The 22,498-nt window shown below is 36.4% G+C and overlaps 1 protein-coding gene across 1 annotated transcript in view; it reads right to left on the bottom strand.

The window, feature by feature from the left end:
• Positions 1 to 22,498, bottom strand: part of EPHA6 (EPH receptor A6) — an 827,849-nt gene that overhangs the window by 125,753 nt on the left and 679,598 nt on the right. The window contains exon 12 of the mRNA XM_021687948.1: positions 19,968 to 20,093. Within this exon, the coding sequence (XP_021543623.1) occupies positions 19,968 to 20,093 (126 nt within the window). The remainder of the gene's footprint in view (positions 1 to 19,967; positions 20,094 to 22,498) is intronic.

Raw genomic sequence — 22,498 nt, 5'->3', positions numbered from 1 at the left:
GAGGGAGAAGCAGGCTTCCCGCAGAGCAGGGAGTCCGATGCGGGGCTCGATCCCAGGACCCCAGGATCATGACCTGAGCCGAAGGCAGACACTTAACGACTGAGCCACTCAGGTGCCCCAAGGAGCCAGTTATTTTTAACCCATTTCTACCTCCCCCATTTCTGCTGTAGAGATAGTGAATTACAGTTATAATCTCAAATGGATTTGAGAATAAATAATTTTCTTATCACTCTAAGGCATTCAAAAATATGGATGCCATAAATTTGAACAAAGTTATAATATATTTTCATTCACAAGATGGGTACTAAAACTGGGGAATGATTTTCCCTTAGACTGTTGCCTGGTCATTATCAGATTGTGTCCCAAATGAATCTTATGCTCAAGTGAATTCAAATCAAGTCTTTTAACATTTCCTCTGAACTCTCTTTCCCTCCTATATTCCTGTTGGGATTAAAACATCCCTATCTGGAGGAGGAGCAAGGTGGCAGAGTAGTAGGAGACCTAAATTTCATCTGGTCCCAGGAATTCGGCTAGATAGGGATCGAACCATTTTTAACACCTACGAACTCAACAGGAGATTGAAGAAAAGAATAGCAGCAACTCTCTGAACAGAAAAGCGACCACTTTCTGGAAGAGTCATATTCTATCCCTTCATAGTAGTTAACCTTATTTTTGGTATATATATAAGTTGTTCTCCCTTTAAAATTTTGGGATACAGTTTCTTCTAACAGACCAAAATATACCCTAAATCTCTAGTGTATGGCTTTGTTCTAGTCTCCTGCCTGATCACATTATCTCTTTTTTTTTTTTTAAATTTCTCTTCTTTCTTTTTTCAACCAACTTCTTATCAATTCCTTTTATAAAATCTTTTATAATTTTCATCTTTACAGTCATATTCCATCCCTTCATAGTATTTACCCTTATTTTTGTACATATATAAGTTTTTCTTTCTTTAAAATTTTGGGAGGCAGTTTCTTCCAACAGACCAAAATACGCCCCAAATCTAGTCTGTGGCACTAATCTATTCACCAGCCTGATCATATTCTTTTTTTTTGTCTTTTTCTTTTTTCTTTCTTTCCCTTTCTTTTCCCACAGTTTTGGTCTCTTCTGATTTGTTTAGTGTATATTTTTGGGGGGTTGTTATTATGCTGTTAGCATTTTGTTCTCTCATTCAACTATTCTCCTCTGGACAAAATGACAAGATGGAAAAACTCACCTCAAAAAAAAGAACGAGAGGCAGTACTGACTGCCAGGGACCTAATCAATACGGACATTAGTAAGATGTCAGAACTAGAGTTCAGAATGACGATTATAAAGATACTAGCTGGGCTTGAAAAAAGCATGGAAGATACTAGAGAAACCCTTTCTGGAGAAATAAAAGAACTAAAATCTAACCAAGTCGAAATCAAAAAAGCTATTAATGAGATGCAATAAAAAATGGAGGCTCTAACTGCTAGGATAAATGAGGCAGAAGAGAGAATTAGTGACATAGAAGACCAAATGACGGAGAATAAAGAAGCTGAGAAAAAGAGAGATAAACAACTACTGCATCACGAGGGCAGAATTCGAGAGATAAGTGATACCATAAGATGAAACAATATTAGAATAATTGGGATCCCAGAAGAAGAAGAAAGAGAGAGAGGGGCAGAAGGTATATTGGAGCAAATTATAGCAGAGAATGTCCTTAATTTGGGGAAGGAAACAGGCATCAAAATCCAGGAGGCACAGAGAACACCCCTCAAAATCAATAAAAATAGATCAACACCCCGACATCTAATAGTAAAACTTCGAGTCTCAGAGACAAAGAGAAATACCTGAAAGCAGCTCGGGACAAGAGGTCTGTAACCTACAATGGCAGAAACATCAGATCGGTAAGAGACCTATCCACAGAGACCTGGCAGGCCAGAAAGGACTGGCATGATATATTCAGAGTACTAAATGAGAAAAATATGCAGCCAAGAATACTATATCCAGCTAGGCCGTCATTGAAAATAGAAGGAGAGATTAAAAAGCTTCCAGGACAAACAAAACCTAGAAGAATTTGCAAACATGAAACCAGCCCTACAAGAAATCTTGAAAGGGGTCCTCTAAGCAAAGAGAGAACCTAAAAGTAACATAGGCCAGAAAGGAACACAGACAATATACAGTAACAATCACCTTACAGGCAATACAATGGCACAAAATTCATATCTTTCAATAGTTACCCTGAATGTAAATGGGCTAAATGCCCCAATCAAAAGACAAAGGGTATCAGGTTGGATAAAAAACAAGAACCATGTATATGCTGTCGGCAAGAGACTCATTTTAGACCCAAAGACACGTCCAGATTGAAAGTGAGGTCGTGGAAAACCATTTACGATCCTAATGGACACCAAAAGAAAGCTGGGGTGACAATCCTTATATCAGACAAATTAGATTTTAAATCAAAGACTATAATAAGAGATGGGGAAGGACACTATATCATACTTAAAGGGTCTATCCAACAAGAAGATCTAACAATTGTAAATAGTTATGCCCCTAACATGGGAGCAGCCAATTATATAAGCCAATTAATAACAAAAAAACACATCAATAACAATACAATAATATTAGGGGACTTTAACACCCCCCTCACCTAAATGGACAGATCATCTAAGCAAAAGATCAACAAGGAAATAAAGACTTTAAATGAGACACTGGACCAAATGGACTTCACAGATATATTCAGAACATTCCATCCCAAAGCAACAGAATACACATTCTTCTCTAGTGCCCATGGATCATTCTCCAGAATAGATCACATCCTAGGTCACAAATCAGGTCTCAACCGGTACCAAAAGATTAGGATCATTCCCTGCATATTTTCAGACCACAGTGCTTTGAAACTAGAACTCAATCACAAGGGGAAAGTCAGAAAGAACTCAAATACATGGAGGCTAAAGAGCATCCTACTAAAGAATGAATGGGTCAACCAGGAAATTAAAGAAGAATTAAAAAAATTCATGGAAACAAATGAAAATGAAAGCACAATTGTTCAAAATCTCTGGGATGCAGCAAAGGTGGTCCTAAGAGGAAAGTATATAGCAATACAAGCCTTTCTCAAGAAATAAGAATGGTCTCAAATACACAACCTAACCCTACACCTAAAGGAGCTGGAGAAAGAACAGCAAATAAAGCCTAAACCCAGCAGGAAAAGAGAAATTATAAAGATCAGAGCAGAAATCAATGAAATAGAAACCAAAAGAACAGTAGAACAGATCAACGAAACTAGGAGCTGGTTCTTTGAAAGAATTAGTAAGATTGATAAATCCCTGGCCAGACTTATCAAAAGAAAAATGACCCAAATAAAAAAAATTATGAATGAAAGAGGAGAAATCATAACCAACACCAAAGAAATACAAACAATTATAAGAACATATTATGAGCAACTATATTACTACAAATTAGACAATCTGGAAGAAATGGATGCATTCCTAGAGATGTATAAACTACCAAAACTGAACCAGGAAGAAATAGAAAACCTGTACAGACCTATAACCACTGGAGAAACCCTTTCTGGAGAAATAAAAGAACTAAAATCTAACCAAGTCGCTTTCCACTAAGGAAATTGAAGCAGTAATCAAAAATCTCCCAAGAAACAAGAGCCCAGGGCCAGATGGCTTCCCAGGGGAATTCTACCACACATTTAAAGAAGAATTAATACCTATTCTTCTGAAACTGTTCCAAAAAGTAGAAATGGAAGGAAAACTTCCAAACTCATTTTATGAGGCCAGCATACCTTGATCCCAAAATCAGACAAAGACCCCATCAAAAAGGAGAATTACAGACCAATATCCCTGATGAACATGGATGCAAAAATTCTCACCAAAATACTAGCCAATAGGATCCAACAGTACATTAAAAGGATTATTCACCATGACCAAGTGGGGTTTATATCTGGAATGCAAGATTGGTTCAACATCCTCAAATCAATCAATGTGATACAATACATTAATAAAAGAAAGAACAAGAACCATATGATCCTCTCAACAGATGCAGAAAAATCATTTGACAAAGTACAGCATCCTTTCTTGATTAAAACTCTTCAGAGTATAGGCATAGAGGGTACATACCTCAATATCATAAAAGCCATTTATGAAAAACCCACAGAGACAATCATTCTCAATGGGGAAAAACTGAGAGCTTTCCCCCTAAGGTCAGGAATACAGCAGGGATGTCCACTATCATCACTGCTATTCAACATATTACTGGAAGTCCTAGCCACAGCAATCAGACAACAAAAAGAAATAAAAAGGCATCTGACTCAGCAAAGAAGAAGTCAAACTGTCACTCTTTGCAGATGATATGATACTTTATGTGGAAAACCCCAAAGACTCCACCCCAAAACTTCTAGAACTCATACAGGAATTCATTAAAGTGGCAGGATATAAAATCAATGCACAGAAACCAGTTGCATTTCTATATACCAACAACAAGACAGAAGGAAAATTAAGGAGTCAATCCCATTTACAATTGCACCCAAGACCATAAGATACCTAGGAATAAATCTAACCAAAGAGGCAAAGATTCTGTACTCAGAAAACTATAAAATACTCATGAAAGAAATTAAGGAAGACACAAAGAAATGGAAAAACATTCCATGCTCATGGATTGGAAGAACAAATATTGTGAAGATATCAATGCTACCTAGAGCAATCTACACATTTAATGCAATCCCTATCAAAATACCATCCACTTTTTTCAAAGAAATGGAACAAATAATCCTAAAATTTGTATGGAACCAGAAAAGACCCCACATAGCCAGAGGAATGTTGAAAAAGAAAAGCAAAGCCGGCGGCATCACAATTCCGGACTTCCAGCTCTATTACAAAGCTGTCATCATCAAGACAGCATGGTACTGGCACAAAAACAGACACATAGATCAATGGAACAGAATAGAGAGCCCAGAAATGGACCCTCAACTCTATGGTCAACTAATCTTCGACAAAGCAGGAAAGAATGTCCAATGGAAAAAAGACAGTCTCTTCAACAAATGGTGTTGGGAAAATTGGACAGCCACATGCAGAAGAATGAAACTGGACCACTTCCTTATACCACACACAAAAATAGACTCAAAATGGTTGAAAGACTTAAATGTGAGACAGGAGTCCATCAAAATCCCAAAGGAGAACACAGGCAGCAACCTCTTTGACCTCAGCTACAGCAACTTCTTCCTAGAAACATTGCCAAAGGCAAGGGAAGCAAGGGCAAAAATGAACTATTGGGACTTCATCAAGATAAAAAGCTTTTGCACAGCAAATAAACAGTCAACAAAACCAAAAGACAACCAACAGAATGGGAGAAGATATTTGTAGACATATCAGATAAAGGGCTAGTATCCAAAATCTATAAAGAACTTAACAAACTCAACACCCAAAGAATAAATGATCCAATCAAGAAATGGGCAGAAGACATGAACAGACATTTTTGCAAAGAAGACATCCAAATGGCCAACAGACACATGAAAAAGTTCTCAACAACGCTCGGCATCAGGGAAATCCAAATCAAAACCTCAATAAGATACCACCTCACACTAGTCAGAATGGCTAAAATTAATAAGTCAGGAAACAACAGATGTTGGCAAGGATGCAGAGGAAGGGGAGCCCTCCTACACTGTTGGTGGGAATACAAGCTGGTGCAGCCACTCTGGAAAACAGTATGGAGGTCCTCAAAATTTGAAAACAGAGCTACTGTATGACCCAACAATTGCACTATTGGATATTTACCCCAAAGATACAAATGTAGGGATCCAAAGGGGTACATGCACCCCAATGTTTATAGCAGCAATGTCCACAATAGCCAAACTGTGGAAAGAGCCAAGATGTCCATCAACAGAAGAATGGATAAAGAAGAAGTGGTATATATATATACAATGAAATATTAGGCAACTATCAAAAAAACCGAAATCTTGCCATTTTCTTTCTTTTTTTTTTTTTTTAAGATTTTATTTATTTATTTGAGAGAGAGAGGATGAGAGAGAGCACATGAGAGGAGGGAGGGTCAGAGGGAGAAGCAGACTCCCTGCCGAGCAGGGAGCCCGATGTGGGACTCGATCCAGGGACTCCAGGATCATGACCTGAGCCAAAGGCAGTCGCCTAACGAACTGAGCCACCCAGGCGCCCTTGCCATTTTCAACAACGTGGATGGAACTGGAGGGTATTATGGTGAGTGAAATAAGTCAATCAGAGAAAGACATGTATCATATGATCTCACTGATATGAGGAATTCTGAATCTCAGGAAACAAACTAAGGGTTGCTGGAGTGGTGAGGGGTGGGAGGGATGGTGTGGCTGGGTGATCGTCATTGGGGAGGGTGTGTGCTATGGTGAGCGCTGTGAATTGTGTAAGACTGATGAATCACAGACCTGTATCTTTGAAACAAATAATACATTATATGTTAAAAAAAAAGATAGTAGGAAGGGAAAAATGAAGGGGGGGAAATCGGAGGGAGAGACGAACCATGAGGGACTATGGACTCTGAGAAACAAACTGAGGGTTCTAGAGGGGAGGGGGGTGGGGAGATGCATTAGCCTGGTGATCGGTATTAAAGAGGGCACGTATTGAATGGAGCACTGGTTGTTATACACAAACAATGAATCATGGAATACTACAACAAAAATGAATGATATAATGTATGATGATTAACATATAATAAAATAAAATTAATAAAAAAATCATTATCTATCTAGTTACCCAGGTTTGAAATCCTACTGTAATATTGGACTTCTCACTTTATCAAACCCCTGTTAGTCTATAAGTTATTCAGTTGTGCTAATTCTATATAAAATTATTGCTGCCCATATTCTGCCTTTGTTTTCTCTTGCTTCACTTATTACAAAAATTAGTTATTAGTTATACTTGCTAATGCTTATATAACCATTATTACAAACATTTAATGATGCATCAAACATTTTTTTTAATGCCTATTGTATATCAAGTACTCCTCTGATTTCCAAAGAGTCATCCTCAATCAGGGGTGCCTGGGTAGCTCAGTTGGTTAAGTGTCTGACTCTTGATTTTTGGCTCAGGTCATGATCTCAGGGTCATGAGATTGAACCCTGCATCAGGCTCCATGCTCAGTGTGGAGTCTGCTTAAGATTCTCTTCCTCTCCTTCTCCCTCTACCCCTCCGCCCTCACATGTGTGAGTGTGCTTTCTCTTTCTCTCTCTCTAAAACAAAACAAAACAAAACAAATCCTCAATCAATACAAGACCCTTGCTTTCATGGAGTGTATAGCGGAAAGGAGAACGGAAATAGGTAAACAGTCAATTACTATAAAGGGCTAATGCCTCATCTCCTCCTTTAAAAACCTGTTTTACTTATTGTTTTGTTTGCTGCAGGATTAAAGTCTAAACTGCTTGGCAATAAATTCCTTCACAGTCTCGCCTCTACCTTTGTTCTCGTGTCATTTTTACCTCCCCTTAGTCCCCTACTTCCTGTTTTTCAAATTCTCTAGGGGACTCATCATTCTGGAAGTATGACTTTACTTGTATCTCCCTCTCTTTCCTGGAAGACTGCCTTCTCACTGTAAAATCATATACTTAAAAAGGAAAAAGTAGGGTTTAAATACTGTCCCCATTGTCAATTCTATGAATCACTTTCCCTTTTAGGAAGACCTGGTTATTTGCTTTCTTCTCCCTTTACATCTTTTTTTTTTTAAAAAGATTTTATTTATTTATTTATTTGAGAGAGAGAGAATGAGAGACAGAGAGCACGAGAGGGAAGAGGGCAGAGGGAGAAGCAGACTCCCTGCTGAGCAGGGGGCCCGATGCGGGGCTCGATCCCAGGACTCCAGGATCACGACCTGAGCCGAAGGCAGTCGCTTAACCAACTGAGCCACCCAGGCACCTTCCCTTTACATCTTAATCAAAGAATTGTATGACACACTTATGGTATGCTATTGGTGTTTACTATGGACATGTCTGCCTCCCACTCTAAAATGCCCAGGAGGTCAGGAATTGTGCCTAGTTCTTCAGCAAATTTACTGTTGAGCACAGAACTAGGCACAGGATAGGTACAAAATTTCATTTTTTTGAATGGAATGCCAGAAGGAATACACATATAAAGATGTTCTCTATGACTAATTCTAGACCAAGAGTTACTGAAATAACAGAATGGCAAATCAATAAATCCTAAATTCTTTGCCTTGTACAATATATGGATTTGAAGACAAAGAAAACTTCAAATTTTAGCCCTGCTGCCTATTAACTACATGATCTTGGGCAAGTTATTTTCGCTCTCTCAGTTTTTGCATTTATAAAACGAGGATAATATTACCAACTACATATGGGTTTCAAAGAATTAGATGAGAAAATGTATAGTTAGCACAGTGTCTGGCAATCATTGGCACTTAAAAATGTTGGTGTACATTTGCTTTCCTTCCTTTTTGCGCACAATTATCTGCTTCCTCCTTATATTTGTCCATCATGTAGCAAAAAATAGTTTTATAAAAATGGATCATTTCCATATTTTATTGTAGTTTAGTATTGACATGAAAATTCTTTTATATCCTATGGCAAAGTAAAAATGACCACTAGTTACACATTTTATTTAATATAGTAAATTCCCAATTTTAGCACTGAAATTCTCATGTCTCAGGCAAATTTGGATGGCTGGTTACCGTATCCTTTGTGTGCTCAGCACAGTGCAATTAGAAGTTGTGGGATTAGAGTCGGATAATGTGATATTGAAGACTTTTCCACTTTGGACAAATGACCGTTCATAACTCACTTATGTTACTGCCTGTCTCCTTATACCTATGCATTTGTATATTTGTATATTACATATTATTATATAATAACACTTCCTCCATTGTGTGATATGTGAGATTAAATGAAATAATATGTTTAAAACACAGAGAATAGTACATTATATTAAATACTGAATCACCCAATAACAGCTTAGAGAATGAATGGATAAATGCAAATATCACATCTTACCTTACTGGCTAGATGTTGAATCCTAAACTAAGAAGTGGCTTTCTGAGTTAAAAAGATTCGTAACTGAAATGCCTACAGTCAGTATATTTTTTTTAAAAGATTTTATTTATTTATTTGAGAGAGAGAGACTGAGAGAGAGAGCACATGAGAGGGGGGAGGGTCAGAGGGAGAAGCAGACTCCCCGCTGAGCAGGGAGCCCGATGCGGGACTCGATCCAGAGACTCCAGGATCATGACCTGAGCCGAACGCAGTCGCTTAACCAACTGAGCCACCCAGGCGCCCCTACAGTCAGTATATTTAGGAGCTTCCTTGATGGTCTCAAAAGTCCATTTAAATCCTATGCACCTGATTTCACTCATATTTGGAACATAAGGAATAGTGAGGAGGACCACAGGGGAAGGGAGGGAAAATTGAATGGGAAGAAATCAGAGAGGTAGACAAACCATGAGAGGCTCTGGACTCTGGGAAACAAACTGAGGGTTGTGGAGGGGGGTGGGGGGATGGGGTAACTGGGTGATGGGTATTAAGGAGGGCACGTGTTGAGATGGGCACTGGGTATTATATACAACTAATGAATCATTGAACACTACATCAAAAACTAATGATGTACTATATGCTGGATAACTGAACATAATTAAAAAAATCCTATACACCTGAAATCGACAGGTTTGAAGTTGCTTTAAAGAACAAGATGGTTTCTCCTAGAGTAGAGTTACATAATCAAAATGGGTATTTTCTTATTTTAAATGACATCCTATAACATATAGTTTCTTGGGAATAACTAGTGTAAGAAATAGATTCTAATTCCTATCTAACAAGCTATTCTGCATCTTCTGTACTCTACATATTTGTACCTATAACAATATGTTTCATGGTTAATTTGGAATTGATTTTATTTTTTAAAATATTTTTTTAAGGATTTTATTTATTTATTAGAGAGAGAAAGAGAGTGCGTGCACAAGCAGGGATGGTGGGAGAGGGAGAAGCAGGTTCCCCACTGAGCAGGGAGCCCAACCTGGGGCTCAATCCCAGGACCCTGGGATCATGACCTGAGCTGAGGGCAGACGCTTAACTGACTGAGCCACCCAGGCACCCCTGGAATTGATTTTAACTTTAAAGCTATTTGAAACTCCTGAATCTCTATGATAACTATGTTGATTTGGTTCTATGCTTTGTCTTAATTTATTTATTTTGTTTTTTAAATTTAGATGTGATCCAAATGTCCTGAGAGAAATGCTGAAGAATAAATTATTTTATCCAATGACAAAAACAGCTGAGCAGAAATTAAAAGGAGGGATTGCATTTCTGAAAACTGTGGCATTTCTTAATCTAGATTTGTTTCAGAGTAAATGAAAGGTGTGAGGCTAAAGAAATGAAACAATTTTCCTGCCAGTTCCAGAGAGCAGTGGCATACCATCTGCATCAATTAACTTCAGTAATATTCAGTACTATCCTTTCTACTGAAAATTACCATATGGGCAAAAAGACTTCTCCTTAATTAGAAGTGTCTTGTTGACAATGAAAGTTACTGCCAAAGATGTCTAATGTTAGATTTTGTTTCCACTACAAGACACTAACCATATTGCAAAATTTTAATAAAACATGCATTTTTTTAAAGATTTTATTTGTTTATTTGAGAGAGAGAGAATGAGAGAGAGCACACGAGAGGGGGGAGGGCCAGAGGGAGAAGCAGACTCCCTGCCGAGCAGGGAGCCCGATGCGGGACTCGATCCAGGGACTCCAGGATCATGACCTGAGCCGAAGGCAGTCGCTTAACCAACTCAGCCACCCAGGCGCCCCTAACATATGCATTTTTAAGAATGGCTTTCTTGATGTTGTACTGCATCCATATTTACAAAAGTATTATAATGACAATGATCAAATTAAAAGTATATGTTTTGAAATTATCTGATTCAGGACTTTGCTTTCAACCATTGTGAAAGAAATGATTATACAATATTCAATTGATTATTTCATATATAATTGATTATTGTATGATCAATTATTTAATTACCATTAAGTAGCAATGAATGAAATGCATTAGACAATTCTCATAACTTGAAATACTGTGTAATATAGAAGTTAAAAACCAAATTAAAACAGGGGTGCCTGGATAGCTCAGTTGGTTAAGCGTCTGACTCTTGATTTTGATTCAGGTTATGATCTCATGGGTCATCAGATCGAGCCCTGTGTCGGGCTCCATGCTCAGCGGGAAGACTGCTTGAAGATTCTCTTCTCCCTCTGCCCCTCCCTCCATTCTCTCTCTCTAAAATAAACAAATCTTTAAAAAAATTAAAGCATGCATCAAATAAATAATTTTATCCTGTCTTTGTTTTATTTTCTGTGAAAACCTTTTGTGTAGACAATTTAACAGTAGATACTACATCTAAATCAGCACATATGTAATGACTAACTTTAAAAAAATAAATTTTTCAATATGCCAGGTACTGTTCTAAGAGTTTTACATGTGTTAACTCATTTAATCCTCATACCAACCCTTGTGGTGGGTTTAATTACTAGTTCAGTTTAACAGCTCAGATTACAGATGCACTGAGAGTTTAAGTAACTTGTCCAAGGATGCACGGTGAGCACAGAGCAAAGGTTTGAATCCAGGAGATCTGGCTCCAGAGTCTGGGTGCTTAACCATCTTCTTATACCCCAAATGATACTTGGGTCTCCATTAGTAATTTGGAGACATAAAGCATTACTCTAAGTGTCTGTGCCTCATCTTAGAAACACATCCTGTAAAGTTATTATGGACTGGACACTGTGTTGCTCCCAAAGATGTTTTGTCCTTCAGAAGTTCTATGATTTTAAAGCCTTGTAAATAGGAAATACATGCAAGGAAACTTGCTGGTAAAACCTTTAGATTTTGCTTTCTCCATTCTCACACATCAATTTATGATAATGATTCTGAGCTTCTTTTACAAAGAAATGTTTTAAGAGAGACTCTTGAAGCTTTGGAGAGGAGGTATCATATTTTCCAGTAGTGTTTCAAATGTTATGCTTTATTTCTGGCTTCAGAAGTGTCTTATTGTTACATAATTAATCCAATATTCAGTTTTTTGGTCTTTTGTATCATTCGCTAATCAAAAGAAAATCAACACAAAATTTAAAAATAAAGCAAATGTCTAGAGAGGATATACTTAATACCAATTACATAGGTTATTTATGGTGAGATTTTATTATAATGGAGAAAACATTTGCTAAATGAAGCACATCTATGATATAAATTAAACTACTAACTACTTTCCTTTTTTCCTTATAGGAAAGTTACTACTTATTTTTGAGCCTTTTCTGCAATTTTTACAAGGGGTTTAATTAAAAAAGAAAAAAAGAAAAAGTTCAGTTTTGCTAATTACACTTCTTTAAGACCTCTGTGAATAGAACTAGGAAAAGCCAACATTGTGCCACCAGGCAATTTCTACCGTGCTTTGTCCTACAAGGCACAAGAATGAATGCTGAGATGTGACATATTTTATAACAGGGTTGGTCTATTTCCACTTATTTATGTTCTTAAGTGGCCCAGCAGCCCATGAGGGCATGCACGTGGCCCTGTGGGAGAGGAAAAGGCATTTGAGCAGCTCAGTTGCTTATCATGTTTCCAATTAAGGTGAACACACACAGACACAACAATTTCCACCAACACAAAGATTAAACACTAATTCACATGGAGACCCAGCTAATTTAGCAAGCTGGATAAAGTTTTTTAGAATTTTTCTTTGTGAAAATAAAATGATTCTGGGATGAATCTTTTGAAAGTGTTGACAGTTTCTTTGAATAGCATCAAAAATAGATAACACAATTTATAATAATAAAACATGAGGATCTCTAGGGAGTAGATACATATTCTCACCTAACAATTTAAATAGCCATATAAAGTCCAGATTTTTAAGATGCAAACTTCTTCAAATGAGATTAAGAAAAAGAAGCATTTTTGCTATCAAGAATGCATAGCTAAGGTCAAAAGTTAGAATTATTTAAAGAATCTGAAAATAGTAAAAAGTACTAGTAAAGAAGAAGTAAAAAAGAACTAGTAAAAAATCTGGTGATCATTTAAAGAGTCTTTTAATATTTTTCGTGTCCTCTGGAAGAAAAAAAATAGAAATTGTCTTTGTAAATATTCAAGAATTTGATATCAAATGCATCCTGCAGCTCTGATTTTTAAATTTTTCTTTTTTTTATAAAGACTTTATTTATTTATTTGACAGAGAGAGAGACACGGCCAGAGAGGAAATGTAAGCAGGGGGAGTGGGAGAGGGAGAAGTAGGCTTCCCGCCAAGCAGGGAGCCTGATGTGGGGCTCGGTCCCAGGACCCTGGGATCATGACCTGAGCCGAAGTCAGATGCTCAACGACTGAGCCACCCAGGTGCCCCTAAATTTTTCTTTTAAACGCACTGTCAATCTTGCATGAACCTGAGATTCTTCATTTATGGACTTCAAGGTGTCCAGAGGCCTCCTGAAATTGTATGCAAATATTTACATATATGATCATATGTCAGTTTTCTTGGTGAAAAGTCTATTATTTTTGGCCAAGAAACTAAGTATAACCCATTAGGAATCTGAGTCCATGACCTGTACTACAACATCAGGACCCCATAAGAGTCCTTAAACTCATAAATTGCAATAGATTAAAGTTTTTATAAACTGAACGTTACTTGAAAGTTGGAATTATACCTTCAATTTTGTGTATGCTCCCATCCTGACTTTTCTTATCCCAAGTGGTATCTTCAAGTTGTCTTCCTTAAGTTTTAAATTATTTTCTAATCTTCTGCGTATTTCTCCTCAGGTAAGCCAAAGAACCACACTCTTTGGAACCAATGACTTCAAGCAATAGGGGAAGCCAATTGAACACAACCTTGACATTATCTGGCCAGCCCCTTTGCACAGGTTTTGGAAACTATCAGTATATCCCAAAAGGTGTTTTTAAATAACCCTCTAATGTAGCAATAACAGTGTGAAAATATTTTAAAGGGGTTATTGGTGTATGACTAGAAATACAATCACTTATGTCACCTTCCTTGTGCTTCCGTTGGCTGGGTGTGGTTTCTCTGTCATTTTATCAGTGACCCTCTCTTCTCTATACCACTCCTCAGTCTTGAAATAGAATAATATTGGTCTTCTGCCCACTCCTGCCCCAGATTTCCCATCCTAGCTTTTTTTTTAATAGTTGCAGTTCTGCAGAGTTTTCTTCTGAAGCCTGCCGATGCACAAACTTTCGAGGAGGAGAGTTCTCTAGGGAGAACTGTACAAGTGAGTATTGATTAGGACCTATTGGGTCCTATTTGGAATCACACAAATGGCAAGGAATCCAAATAAAAGTTTTTCCTTTTTTTAACCATAGTTCACATTTTGAATCATTTATTCAGGATTTTACTTTGTACAATTAATCCAGTTTTTCCTATACCTTTTATAATTAGCTTTCGTTTAAGTAGGTACTTGAAAACACTCATTAACACACACCTCATTCAGGGTAATTGGCAACATTCTCAACTGGAGAGATGTATAAAATATAAACCCTTCAATTAAAGAGCTTTTTTCCCCTTGGAGATCTCTTACTTAAAAAGTAAACCACCATCTCTTAACCTTTATGTACATTGATTGCAAAAATATTTTGTTAAAGATAAAATAAGGCCAATTGTCATATATACTATATAAAAATATAAAAAGAATAATCATCCTCAGAAGAACTATAGCCAAACTATAAAAATTATTTTGTCAGAAATGATTAATTATAAAATGTCAAATTATGGATCTCAAGCAAAGTTATTGACCTTTTTTTAGAATGCCTAAACATATAAAAAATGAAATGGTTTACTTTGATTTTCCTGAACTGTAGTTTGATTGTATTTAAAAGTTATATACTTTTCTACTGCTGATTTCCATTGGCATACTGAGTTAATGCCAATTTTCCTTAACTTATGGTATATTCCTTCAAAGTCTGCCACTTAGTTATCTGTGTTACTGCTCTTCTATAGTCCTCTGTATGCATCAAAGTCTGATAATATTATATTCTTCCTAACATATTTCTACCATTTAAACTATATGACTTCTGAATAAGAAAAATTTTTGCCTGGGTAACAGTGCATGTACTATTTGCCCTGACTCCATATCAGATAGGATTTCACATGAAATATGGAAAGGAAAATATTGATAATCATGGTTAATGGATTTTGAAGACATTTTAATATTGGCTCAGCTCTGTAAGTCTTTTGCTATAGGAATTGTCTAGTTGGATCTGTTATCAGTTCATAGAAAACTGGATTGTGAATTCATTTCCTAACTTTGCAAGTCAGGGGCACTCATGAAGATATGAAAAAGTCTGGCTCTTTGAGTATAAGGCTCATTCAAATCTTTTTTCAAATGGTAAAAAAAAAAAAATAATAGTACTTATAATTATTAATTATATATTTGATGATTGCAAATCTGGTGTTTGAGTGCCCATGTGTTAATATTTCTCTTGTTATCTGATTCAGTGTAAGCAGAAAGGGAGTCTTACAGGATTGATTCACTCCATCTTTGCCATTTATTTTGACCCCAACACATGGAATGCAATGGAGAGGGCTCAGATAAAAATGTCAAAAGAGGTGTTTTATAAATAGTATTGTATTTAAAGCACAGGAAGACAAACTGAGATGGTGTTTCAGAAGAGTAGTCCCTCCACAACTAAAGAGCTTCCAAGATTAACCACAAAGGAAGTATTAGGGAGATCTTGGGCATTGATTTCTTTCAGAATTTATCTGTTTTTAAATCCCACATGCTGCCTGTTTCCTTTGTTTTCTCTTTCACAGACTTTGCTAATAATTGACAAATCATGTTAGTTTCAAGTGTATGTCTCAGTTTGGTCTTGAATCACATATCTATATTATAATCATCATATATAGGATAATAAATATAATATTTACTTCTTTAGTGAAAAATCGTCTCCCATAACTGACAGAAAACTGCTAGAAAAATTTAACTTAGAATTTTGTTGATGTAATATACCCAACTAAGATATTATTTTCTGAGTAATTATCAGGTAATGAATATGCCTTTATATTTTACTAATAAGTCTAGTTTTTAAGACACATTGTAATGTTTGGATCTTAAGATCTATAAATTTAAGATACTACATGATGTTAGTTATTGCTGTGCAGTGACAGAAAAGACTGAATCAGGAAACTTCCATATATTACCCCATCATTATAACTGCATAATTTTCTCTCTCACTGACTTTATTATGTTGCTTTCATTTGTATATGGTATGTGAACTGAAATTGCAAAAAGCATAAAGTGTTTGGGTACCAGCAGGGTCTGTCATAAGGGAAGCCACGAGTCTAAGACTCTATGTGTAATCAGTACTCTGTGGCATATACAAATGTTCTATCCCACTTTCAGATAGTGTTTGGCTACAGAATTAAATCAAAGAAATAACTAAATGGAGCAAAGAAGGCAACTTATTATCAGTTTAGAATATATGCCTGATTACACATTTAGAAGAAGGACATCAATTCCTTTAGGGAGGTAGAATTTGATTTTAACAGGGAAGAATACAGCAGGGAAGACTTTGATTTAAAAAGTATAATAGCAGTTACGTCATTCTATCTTCTCCTCTTTCAGCTTCCCTCATCTCTTATCTCCTCTCACCTCTCCTCTCTTCTCTCCTGTGACTTTTCTTACTTCGTTGGTTAACTACTATATGAAAGGCACTGTATTAAATATATGACTATACTTGCTATTCAATTTTCAGCCAATTACCTTCTGGTGTTCTTCTCTATTTGGAACTGAGAATAATAACTCTTTATTATGACCTTTCTAGAAAAGAGAAAGGTCATATAAACAGTATAAACAATTGACAATGGTCACATAAATACCAACTTCAAGCTTATCTGTTTTCTGGGTCTCATGAGTCAATGACTCTCTCATTATTGCAGTCAGCGTAAAAATAACTACTATAAAAACATTGCTCCTTGATAGCCCAGTGTGACATGAATGCAAAGAAACTATTTATACACGACAGCATCACATATCTCATTTAAATTTGATTAAGATAAGTTACTGGGAACTAAATTAGCTCCATCGTTAGAACAGGTGTTGTGATTCCTTGAATGACATAGCTAATGTCTTTTGAGACCCTCGAAGTACTGTGAAATATAATCAATTGGGAGAAAGCAAATTAAGTGTTGCCCTGTGGCCATCAACCTTTGGCTGTTTAAAAATACCATGGTATGCAATATATGTTAAGAGAGAAAAAAAAAGAAGGTAGCAGGAGGAGAAGAATGAAGGGGAGGAAATCGGAGGGGTAGACGAACCATGAGAGACGATGGACTCTGAAAAACAAACTGAGGGTTCTAGAGGGGAGGGGGGTGGGAGGATGGGTTAGCCTGGTGATGGGTATTGAGGAGGGCACGTTCTGCATGGAGCACTGGGTGTTATGCACAAACAATGAATCATGGAACACTACATCTAAATCTAATGATGTAATGTATGGGGATTAACATAACAATAAAAAAATAAAAAAAAATACCATGGTACAGGTCAAGGGAGGAACTGCTTTCTTGATGATGTCCTCAGCTTGAAGGGTTATGAGTTCATCTATTAGACCACAAAGAAATACTTTTTAAAAAAATATGAAATAAACACTTCTCATGATTATGGCTTCATTCCTCTTTACACAAAATTATAAAGGAAATTCTTGGGAAATATGCCGTAGATGAATGGGAGAGGATAAAAATTACCTTTGAAATTGTAGTGGTCATTACTGAAAAGTGCCAGAGGACGTGTACAGGGATCACTTATCACAGTGATAGAAGCCAGGAAAAGGGAGTTGAGTTAATTTCAGTGTGAGGGAATAGGAACAAGTTTAGATCTATACATTTTTTATGAAGCAATTTTGTTACACCTCATTTGTATGTAAGTCATGAAAACTGAACTGAGTTTTCTCTCCTATGAAAGCTGGAGGCAAATTTGGCTTAAAGCCGAGAACAGAGTGCTAGAGTGTTCTTTCAGATCTCTCTCTAGAAAGTTGTTTCCGTGTATGTGTTATAGAAACATCACCTTTCTTCTATCATTCTCAGTGGCTAAGTGACAAGGGTTATTTATTTATTTATTTATTACCAGTGATGCTGAATAGTTCAAGGCACTCCTGAACTTTGTAATGTCATTTCTGCCAAACATACCTAAATCCACCAAGATTTGTCATTAAGAGTTAAGGATTAAGCCATTAAACTACAAATCATCCATTCCTCAATTCCAATCACTGAGATATTAATATTATGTGAAAACTGCCTTTTTATATTTTCAGGTAACTCTGAGAGCTTAGCTTATATAGATTTTTATTTCTAGTCTTTTGCATCAACACCATCAGCACCAACAATAAGAATGACAACATTTCTGTGCAATTGATACCAGTTTTGTTTCTAAAGAGGAAAAAAAGTAGCACTCATTAGAATTAAAATTCCTAATTTTTAATTCACATAATTTTGGTTTCTACTCTATCAGTGGCCTTGTTGGCCATAAAGCCTCCAACCATTATCAATCAGTAATTATCCAATGAGAAACCAAATTACATCAAAGCGTATTTACAGTTTGTTATTTTGTATGTTTTTTTTTAAATATTTTATTTTATTTATTTGACAGAGAGAGACAGCTAGAGAGGGAACACAAGCAGGGGGAGTGGGAGAGGGAGAAGCAGGCTCCCTGCAGAGCAGGGAGCCCGATGCGGGGCTCTATTCCAAGACCCTGGGATCATGACCTGAGCCAAAGGCAGACGCTTAACGACTGAGCCACCCAGGTGCCCCTATTTTGTATGTTCTAATTAAATAGGCAAGGGTAATTGAAAAGCAACAGAAAAATGTAAGCGAAATAATCTTAGGCTTTGTTGGTATAATTTTGTCAAGAAAAGCAAGAAATGTGCATGTTGGAATTTTGTTTTTATTGGATTTCCTAGTGTCTTCAAACATTCCCAGTATTGGTTGGCTGGGCCAGACCCTCCTGAATACACTGGTGTCATTACTATAATTTGTGGCATAATTATTAATTATGATAAAAACCACAAGAATTATGATAAATAAAACTCCAAGAATCAATATCCTAATTCTATTTTGCTCAGACACATATAAAATATAAAGCGGGCTTGTATCCTTCATACAACGGAAGAAGGTGGCTAGATATCTTAAAAATGAGAGGGGAAACAATGAATCATGGAACACTTCATCTAAAACTAATGATGTAATGTATGGGGATTAACATAAGAATAAAAAAAAAAAATTTAATAAAATATTTTCAGCCGCAAAAAAAAAAAAAAAAAAAAAAAAATTTAAAAAAATATTTTCAGCCAAAAAAAAAAAAAAAAAAAAATGAGAGGGGAAAAACAATTTGTGACTGAAATACTACCATGGATGATCCAAAAAGTGATTTACTAAACTTTGAAATTGCACTTTAAAATGCTCAATTTCCTATATTGTGTTTCTCTCATTAATAAAATACAGCTTTGGTCAGATTGATATTTTTAAGGGAAACTGAGTATTAATTTTCTTTTTCAAAAAGTTCTTCCAAATTTGCTACTTTCTGGCATTTCTTCCAATCATTTCTCTTGAGTGAAATGAAATTTTAATTAAATCTCTATAAACTCATCCAAATATGGAATTACTCTTTCTGTTACTAACGCTGTTTTTCATTCACTTTGCTAGCCAATTCCAAGTGGCAAAGTAGCTCAAATTTATCTTTTATTCTTGAGTTATGAAATTTGGGATTTAAAGCTCTAGCTCTTATTCATGAAAAAATTATTCTAGAAGCAGCAAGAGCATGATGCTAATTGGGTGCTCAGTTTACAGAGCCTTCTTCCACTTCCTTTGACTACTTCTGAAGCATTAGATATCATAAAATGTGGTCCCCGCAGTAGAGAAAAGTCACTTGCATTTCCTTTCAACAATATAGAAATATTTATTTTTGTCTTGTGGATCTTTCAATTGCAAGCACACTCTTATTGCTGTATATGATGGCAGAAAACATCACCTGAAATACCTACCAGCTGGAATCCTGGGGGGCAGAGATCCTCCCCCTTGCACTGGATGCGGGGCCTGGATGCTATTTAAAAACCCTGCCCTCAGGAAGCTGGGGCAAAACGCCTCCACCCCAATGGCCGGGAAGGATCCTTTTAAAAGATAAAAATGGACATTAATCAAAATCTTCTTTGTGGAAAAGTTGTTGATCATTTAACTGGAGGAAAAAAAACCCCTATGATCAATAAAGACATCAAACCTTAAAAGCGATAAAATGAAAAGGAATAGAATGCATTTTTATTCACAGACCTTAAAAAAATCAACCTAGTTTTTGAAAAGAAAGCTACTCTTAACTAGTTACAGTCAAACACGGTTTAAAAGAATGCTAAGATAAAATTTCTAAGCCCCCATTTGACAAAGTGGGTATAAATGTCATTGGGGTTATCTATTTGCAGAACGCACATCAGCGAGTTATGGAAGACAGCCTCAGCGGGATGGGACGCGGGGGCGCAGAGGAAGGAGCGATGCTCTGCTTTAGGTATTTCAGCAGCAGTGCGCTTCTGAAATAGTGGCAAGGAAATCAATATATACAATTCTTAATTTGTTATACTTTTTGGGAGAAGACATGAGAGTTTGCAAAGGTAGAACCACATGCTTTTTCATTTGCAAGGAGGCTATTATGAAGGAAAAAAAAACCCAAAAAACAAAAAGTAAATTACTTGGAAGTTTATCCCATAAGATTATATCATGAATTGTAGAAGAAAAGACTATCAGAGCTGGAAAGGACATCAGAAATCATCCAGATCCTCATTTTACAGACTAACAAACTGAGGCACGGGAAGCGGGAGAGGGCTGCCGCTGAGCTGGCAGACTCCTAGGACAAAAATCTTTCCACTATAGATTAAAAATAAATAATGAGTCACTTCCCATTTGGGAGATTGCTCTTCTCCGAATATGAATTCGAAACCCTGCAGTTTGGAATAACAGCATTACAATTTGGTGTCTCAATGACCTGAAAGACACTAGAGTCATTCAGAAGAAAATTTAATATCCAGGCACCATGAGTGCCCGGGCAGCACTGGTAATTGATACGGTATATCGAAGTTTAATCACAGTTAACACCCTCAACGCAAGTTACACTGACAGTGCTAAGGAATGCATATCATTCGGGGCCTCTGAAACCCCTGACCAGGCCAGGCAGTTTCCGGATAAAGAGACCTGGGATCAATCCTCCCACGCTCAGTTTTAGCAAGTCCTGAATTTTTGAAGAGACTTCATTCTGTTCCTTGACACAAATTTTGCCCCTAAAATACATTAAAATTGAAAGCCTCTTTGAACTCGGACCAGGATTAAAAGGACCCTGTATACCTACCACTCTCTATACAACTTGCTTCTGTGGAAAAAGTTGTTGCTAAAGAAAAGCCAGCATTTCTTAGATCTTTAGAGATGTTTTAATGGGTGAGTCCTGTTCATTGTACATTGGATTAAAGGAAGCATAGACAGAAAATCACATACTGTAAATAAACTCGTTTTGTTGTTGATTTTGTGAGGCTTTAGTAAGAAGGTCCAGTTTGAGTCCCTTAAACATTAAGAGGTGTGGGTAAAGTACCCAGTAGTAGGCCAGAAAGTGTTCTGAGGTAACTTGTGATGAACAGTGACTCTAATTTCTACTACTGGGGGGGGTCTACCATTGAGCAAAAATGTGCCCTCATGTACACGCATCCCACAACGCCATGTTTCAACACTGTCTGGGAAAATACCCAGAGCCCAGGAGCATCACTGAATCCAGGTAGAGATAATTATATATTTATTCTGCATTCTTAAAGTTACAAAAGAAATGGTGATTTTGCTTCAGAGAAAATAATTATAAGAAATTCAGATTGTAGTATAGTCTGTGACAAACAGAAATATTCCAATTCTAGCTGATTATGGATTTATTGAAGCCAAGTGACAGGAAGCTTGGTTCAAGAATCCTAGATTGTAAAGAAAAAGAATAACATAATCATGCACAGGAAAGAAAAAGGAATATAAATATAATCATCATAAAGGAAATTTGAAGAAAAAAAAGCATGTAGAACAGACTTTAAATAATGTTAATATGCTTCACATTTAGAGATTTTTATCTTTGTGTTTGCTATTTTAGCCATAATCCTTGAAACTGTTAACTTAGAAACGATGTCCATTATTTTAACTCCTTGAAACGAAATACAAATATTATTTTATTGCTGTGATTACACTGATTACTATTTTTGTGGTTGTGACAGCCTGTCATATTTAATAACAGCTTTCACTTTCCTAAACTTGCTGCATCATTCATAATGGCTTTGTTATGTTTCTTTACTGTGGGTTAAAAGGTCTTTCATTTACTGTGGCATCTCTTCCTTAAGGAACTTTTTAATATATATATATATATATATATGAAACAAACAACAAGAAAAGCTGGTGTACACGAATACACATTCAGTCGAAATATCATATTTTGTGCTAACAACGCCTTATCATTTCTCTCCTTAGGGTCAGTCGTGTCAGTAGAGATTACATGAAACACTACAGCTCT

This window comes from Neomonachus schauinslandi, chromosome 1, assembly GCF_002201575.2.
Source record: "Neomonachus schauinslandi chromosome 1, ASM220157v2, whole genome shotgun sequence".
NCBI lineage: Eukaryota > Metazoa > Chordata > Mammalia > Carnivora > Phocidae > Neomonachus > Neomonachus schauinslandi.
The sequence above is the reverse complement of the archived record's forward strand: the minus strand, read 5'-3'. Positions and strand labels throughout refer to the sequence as shown.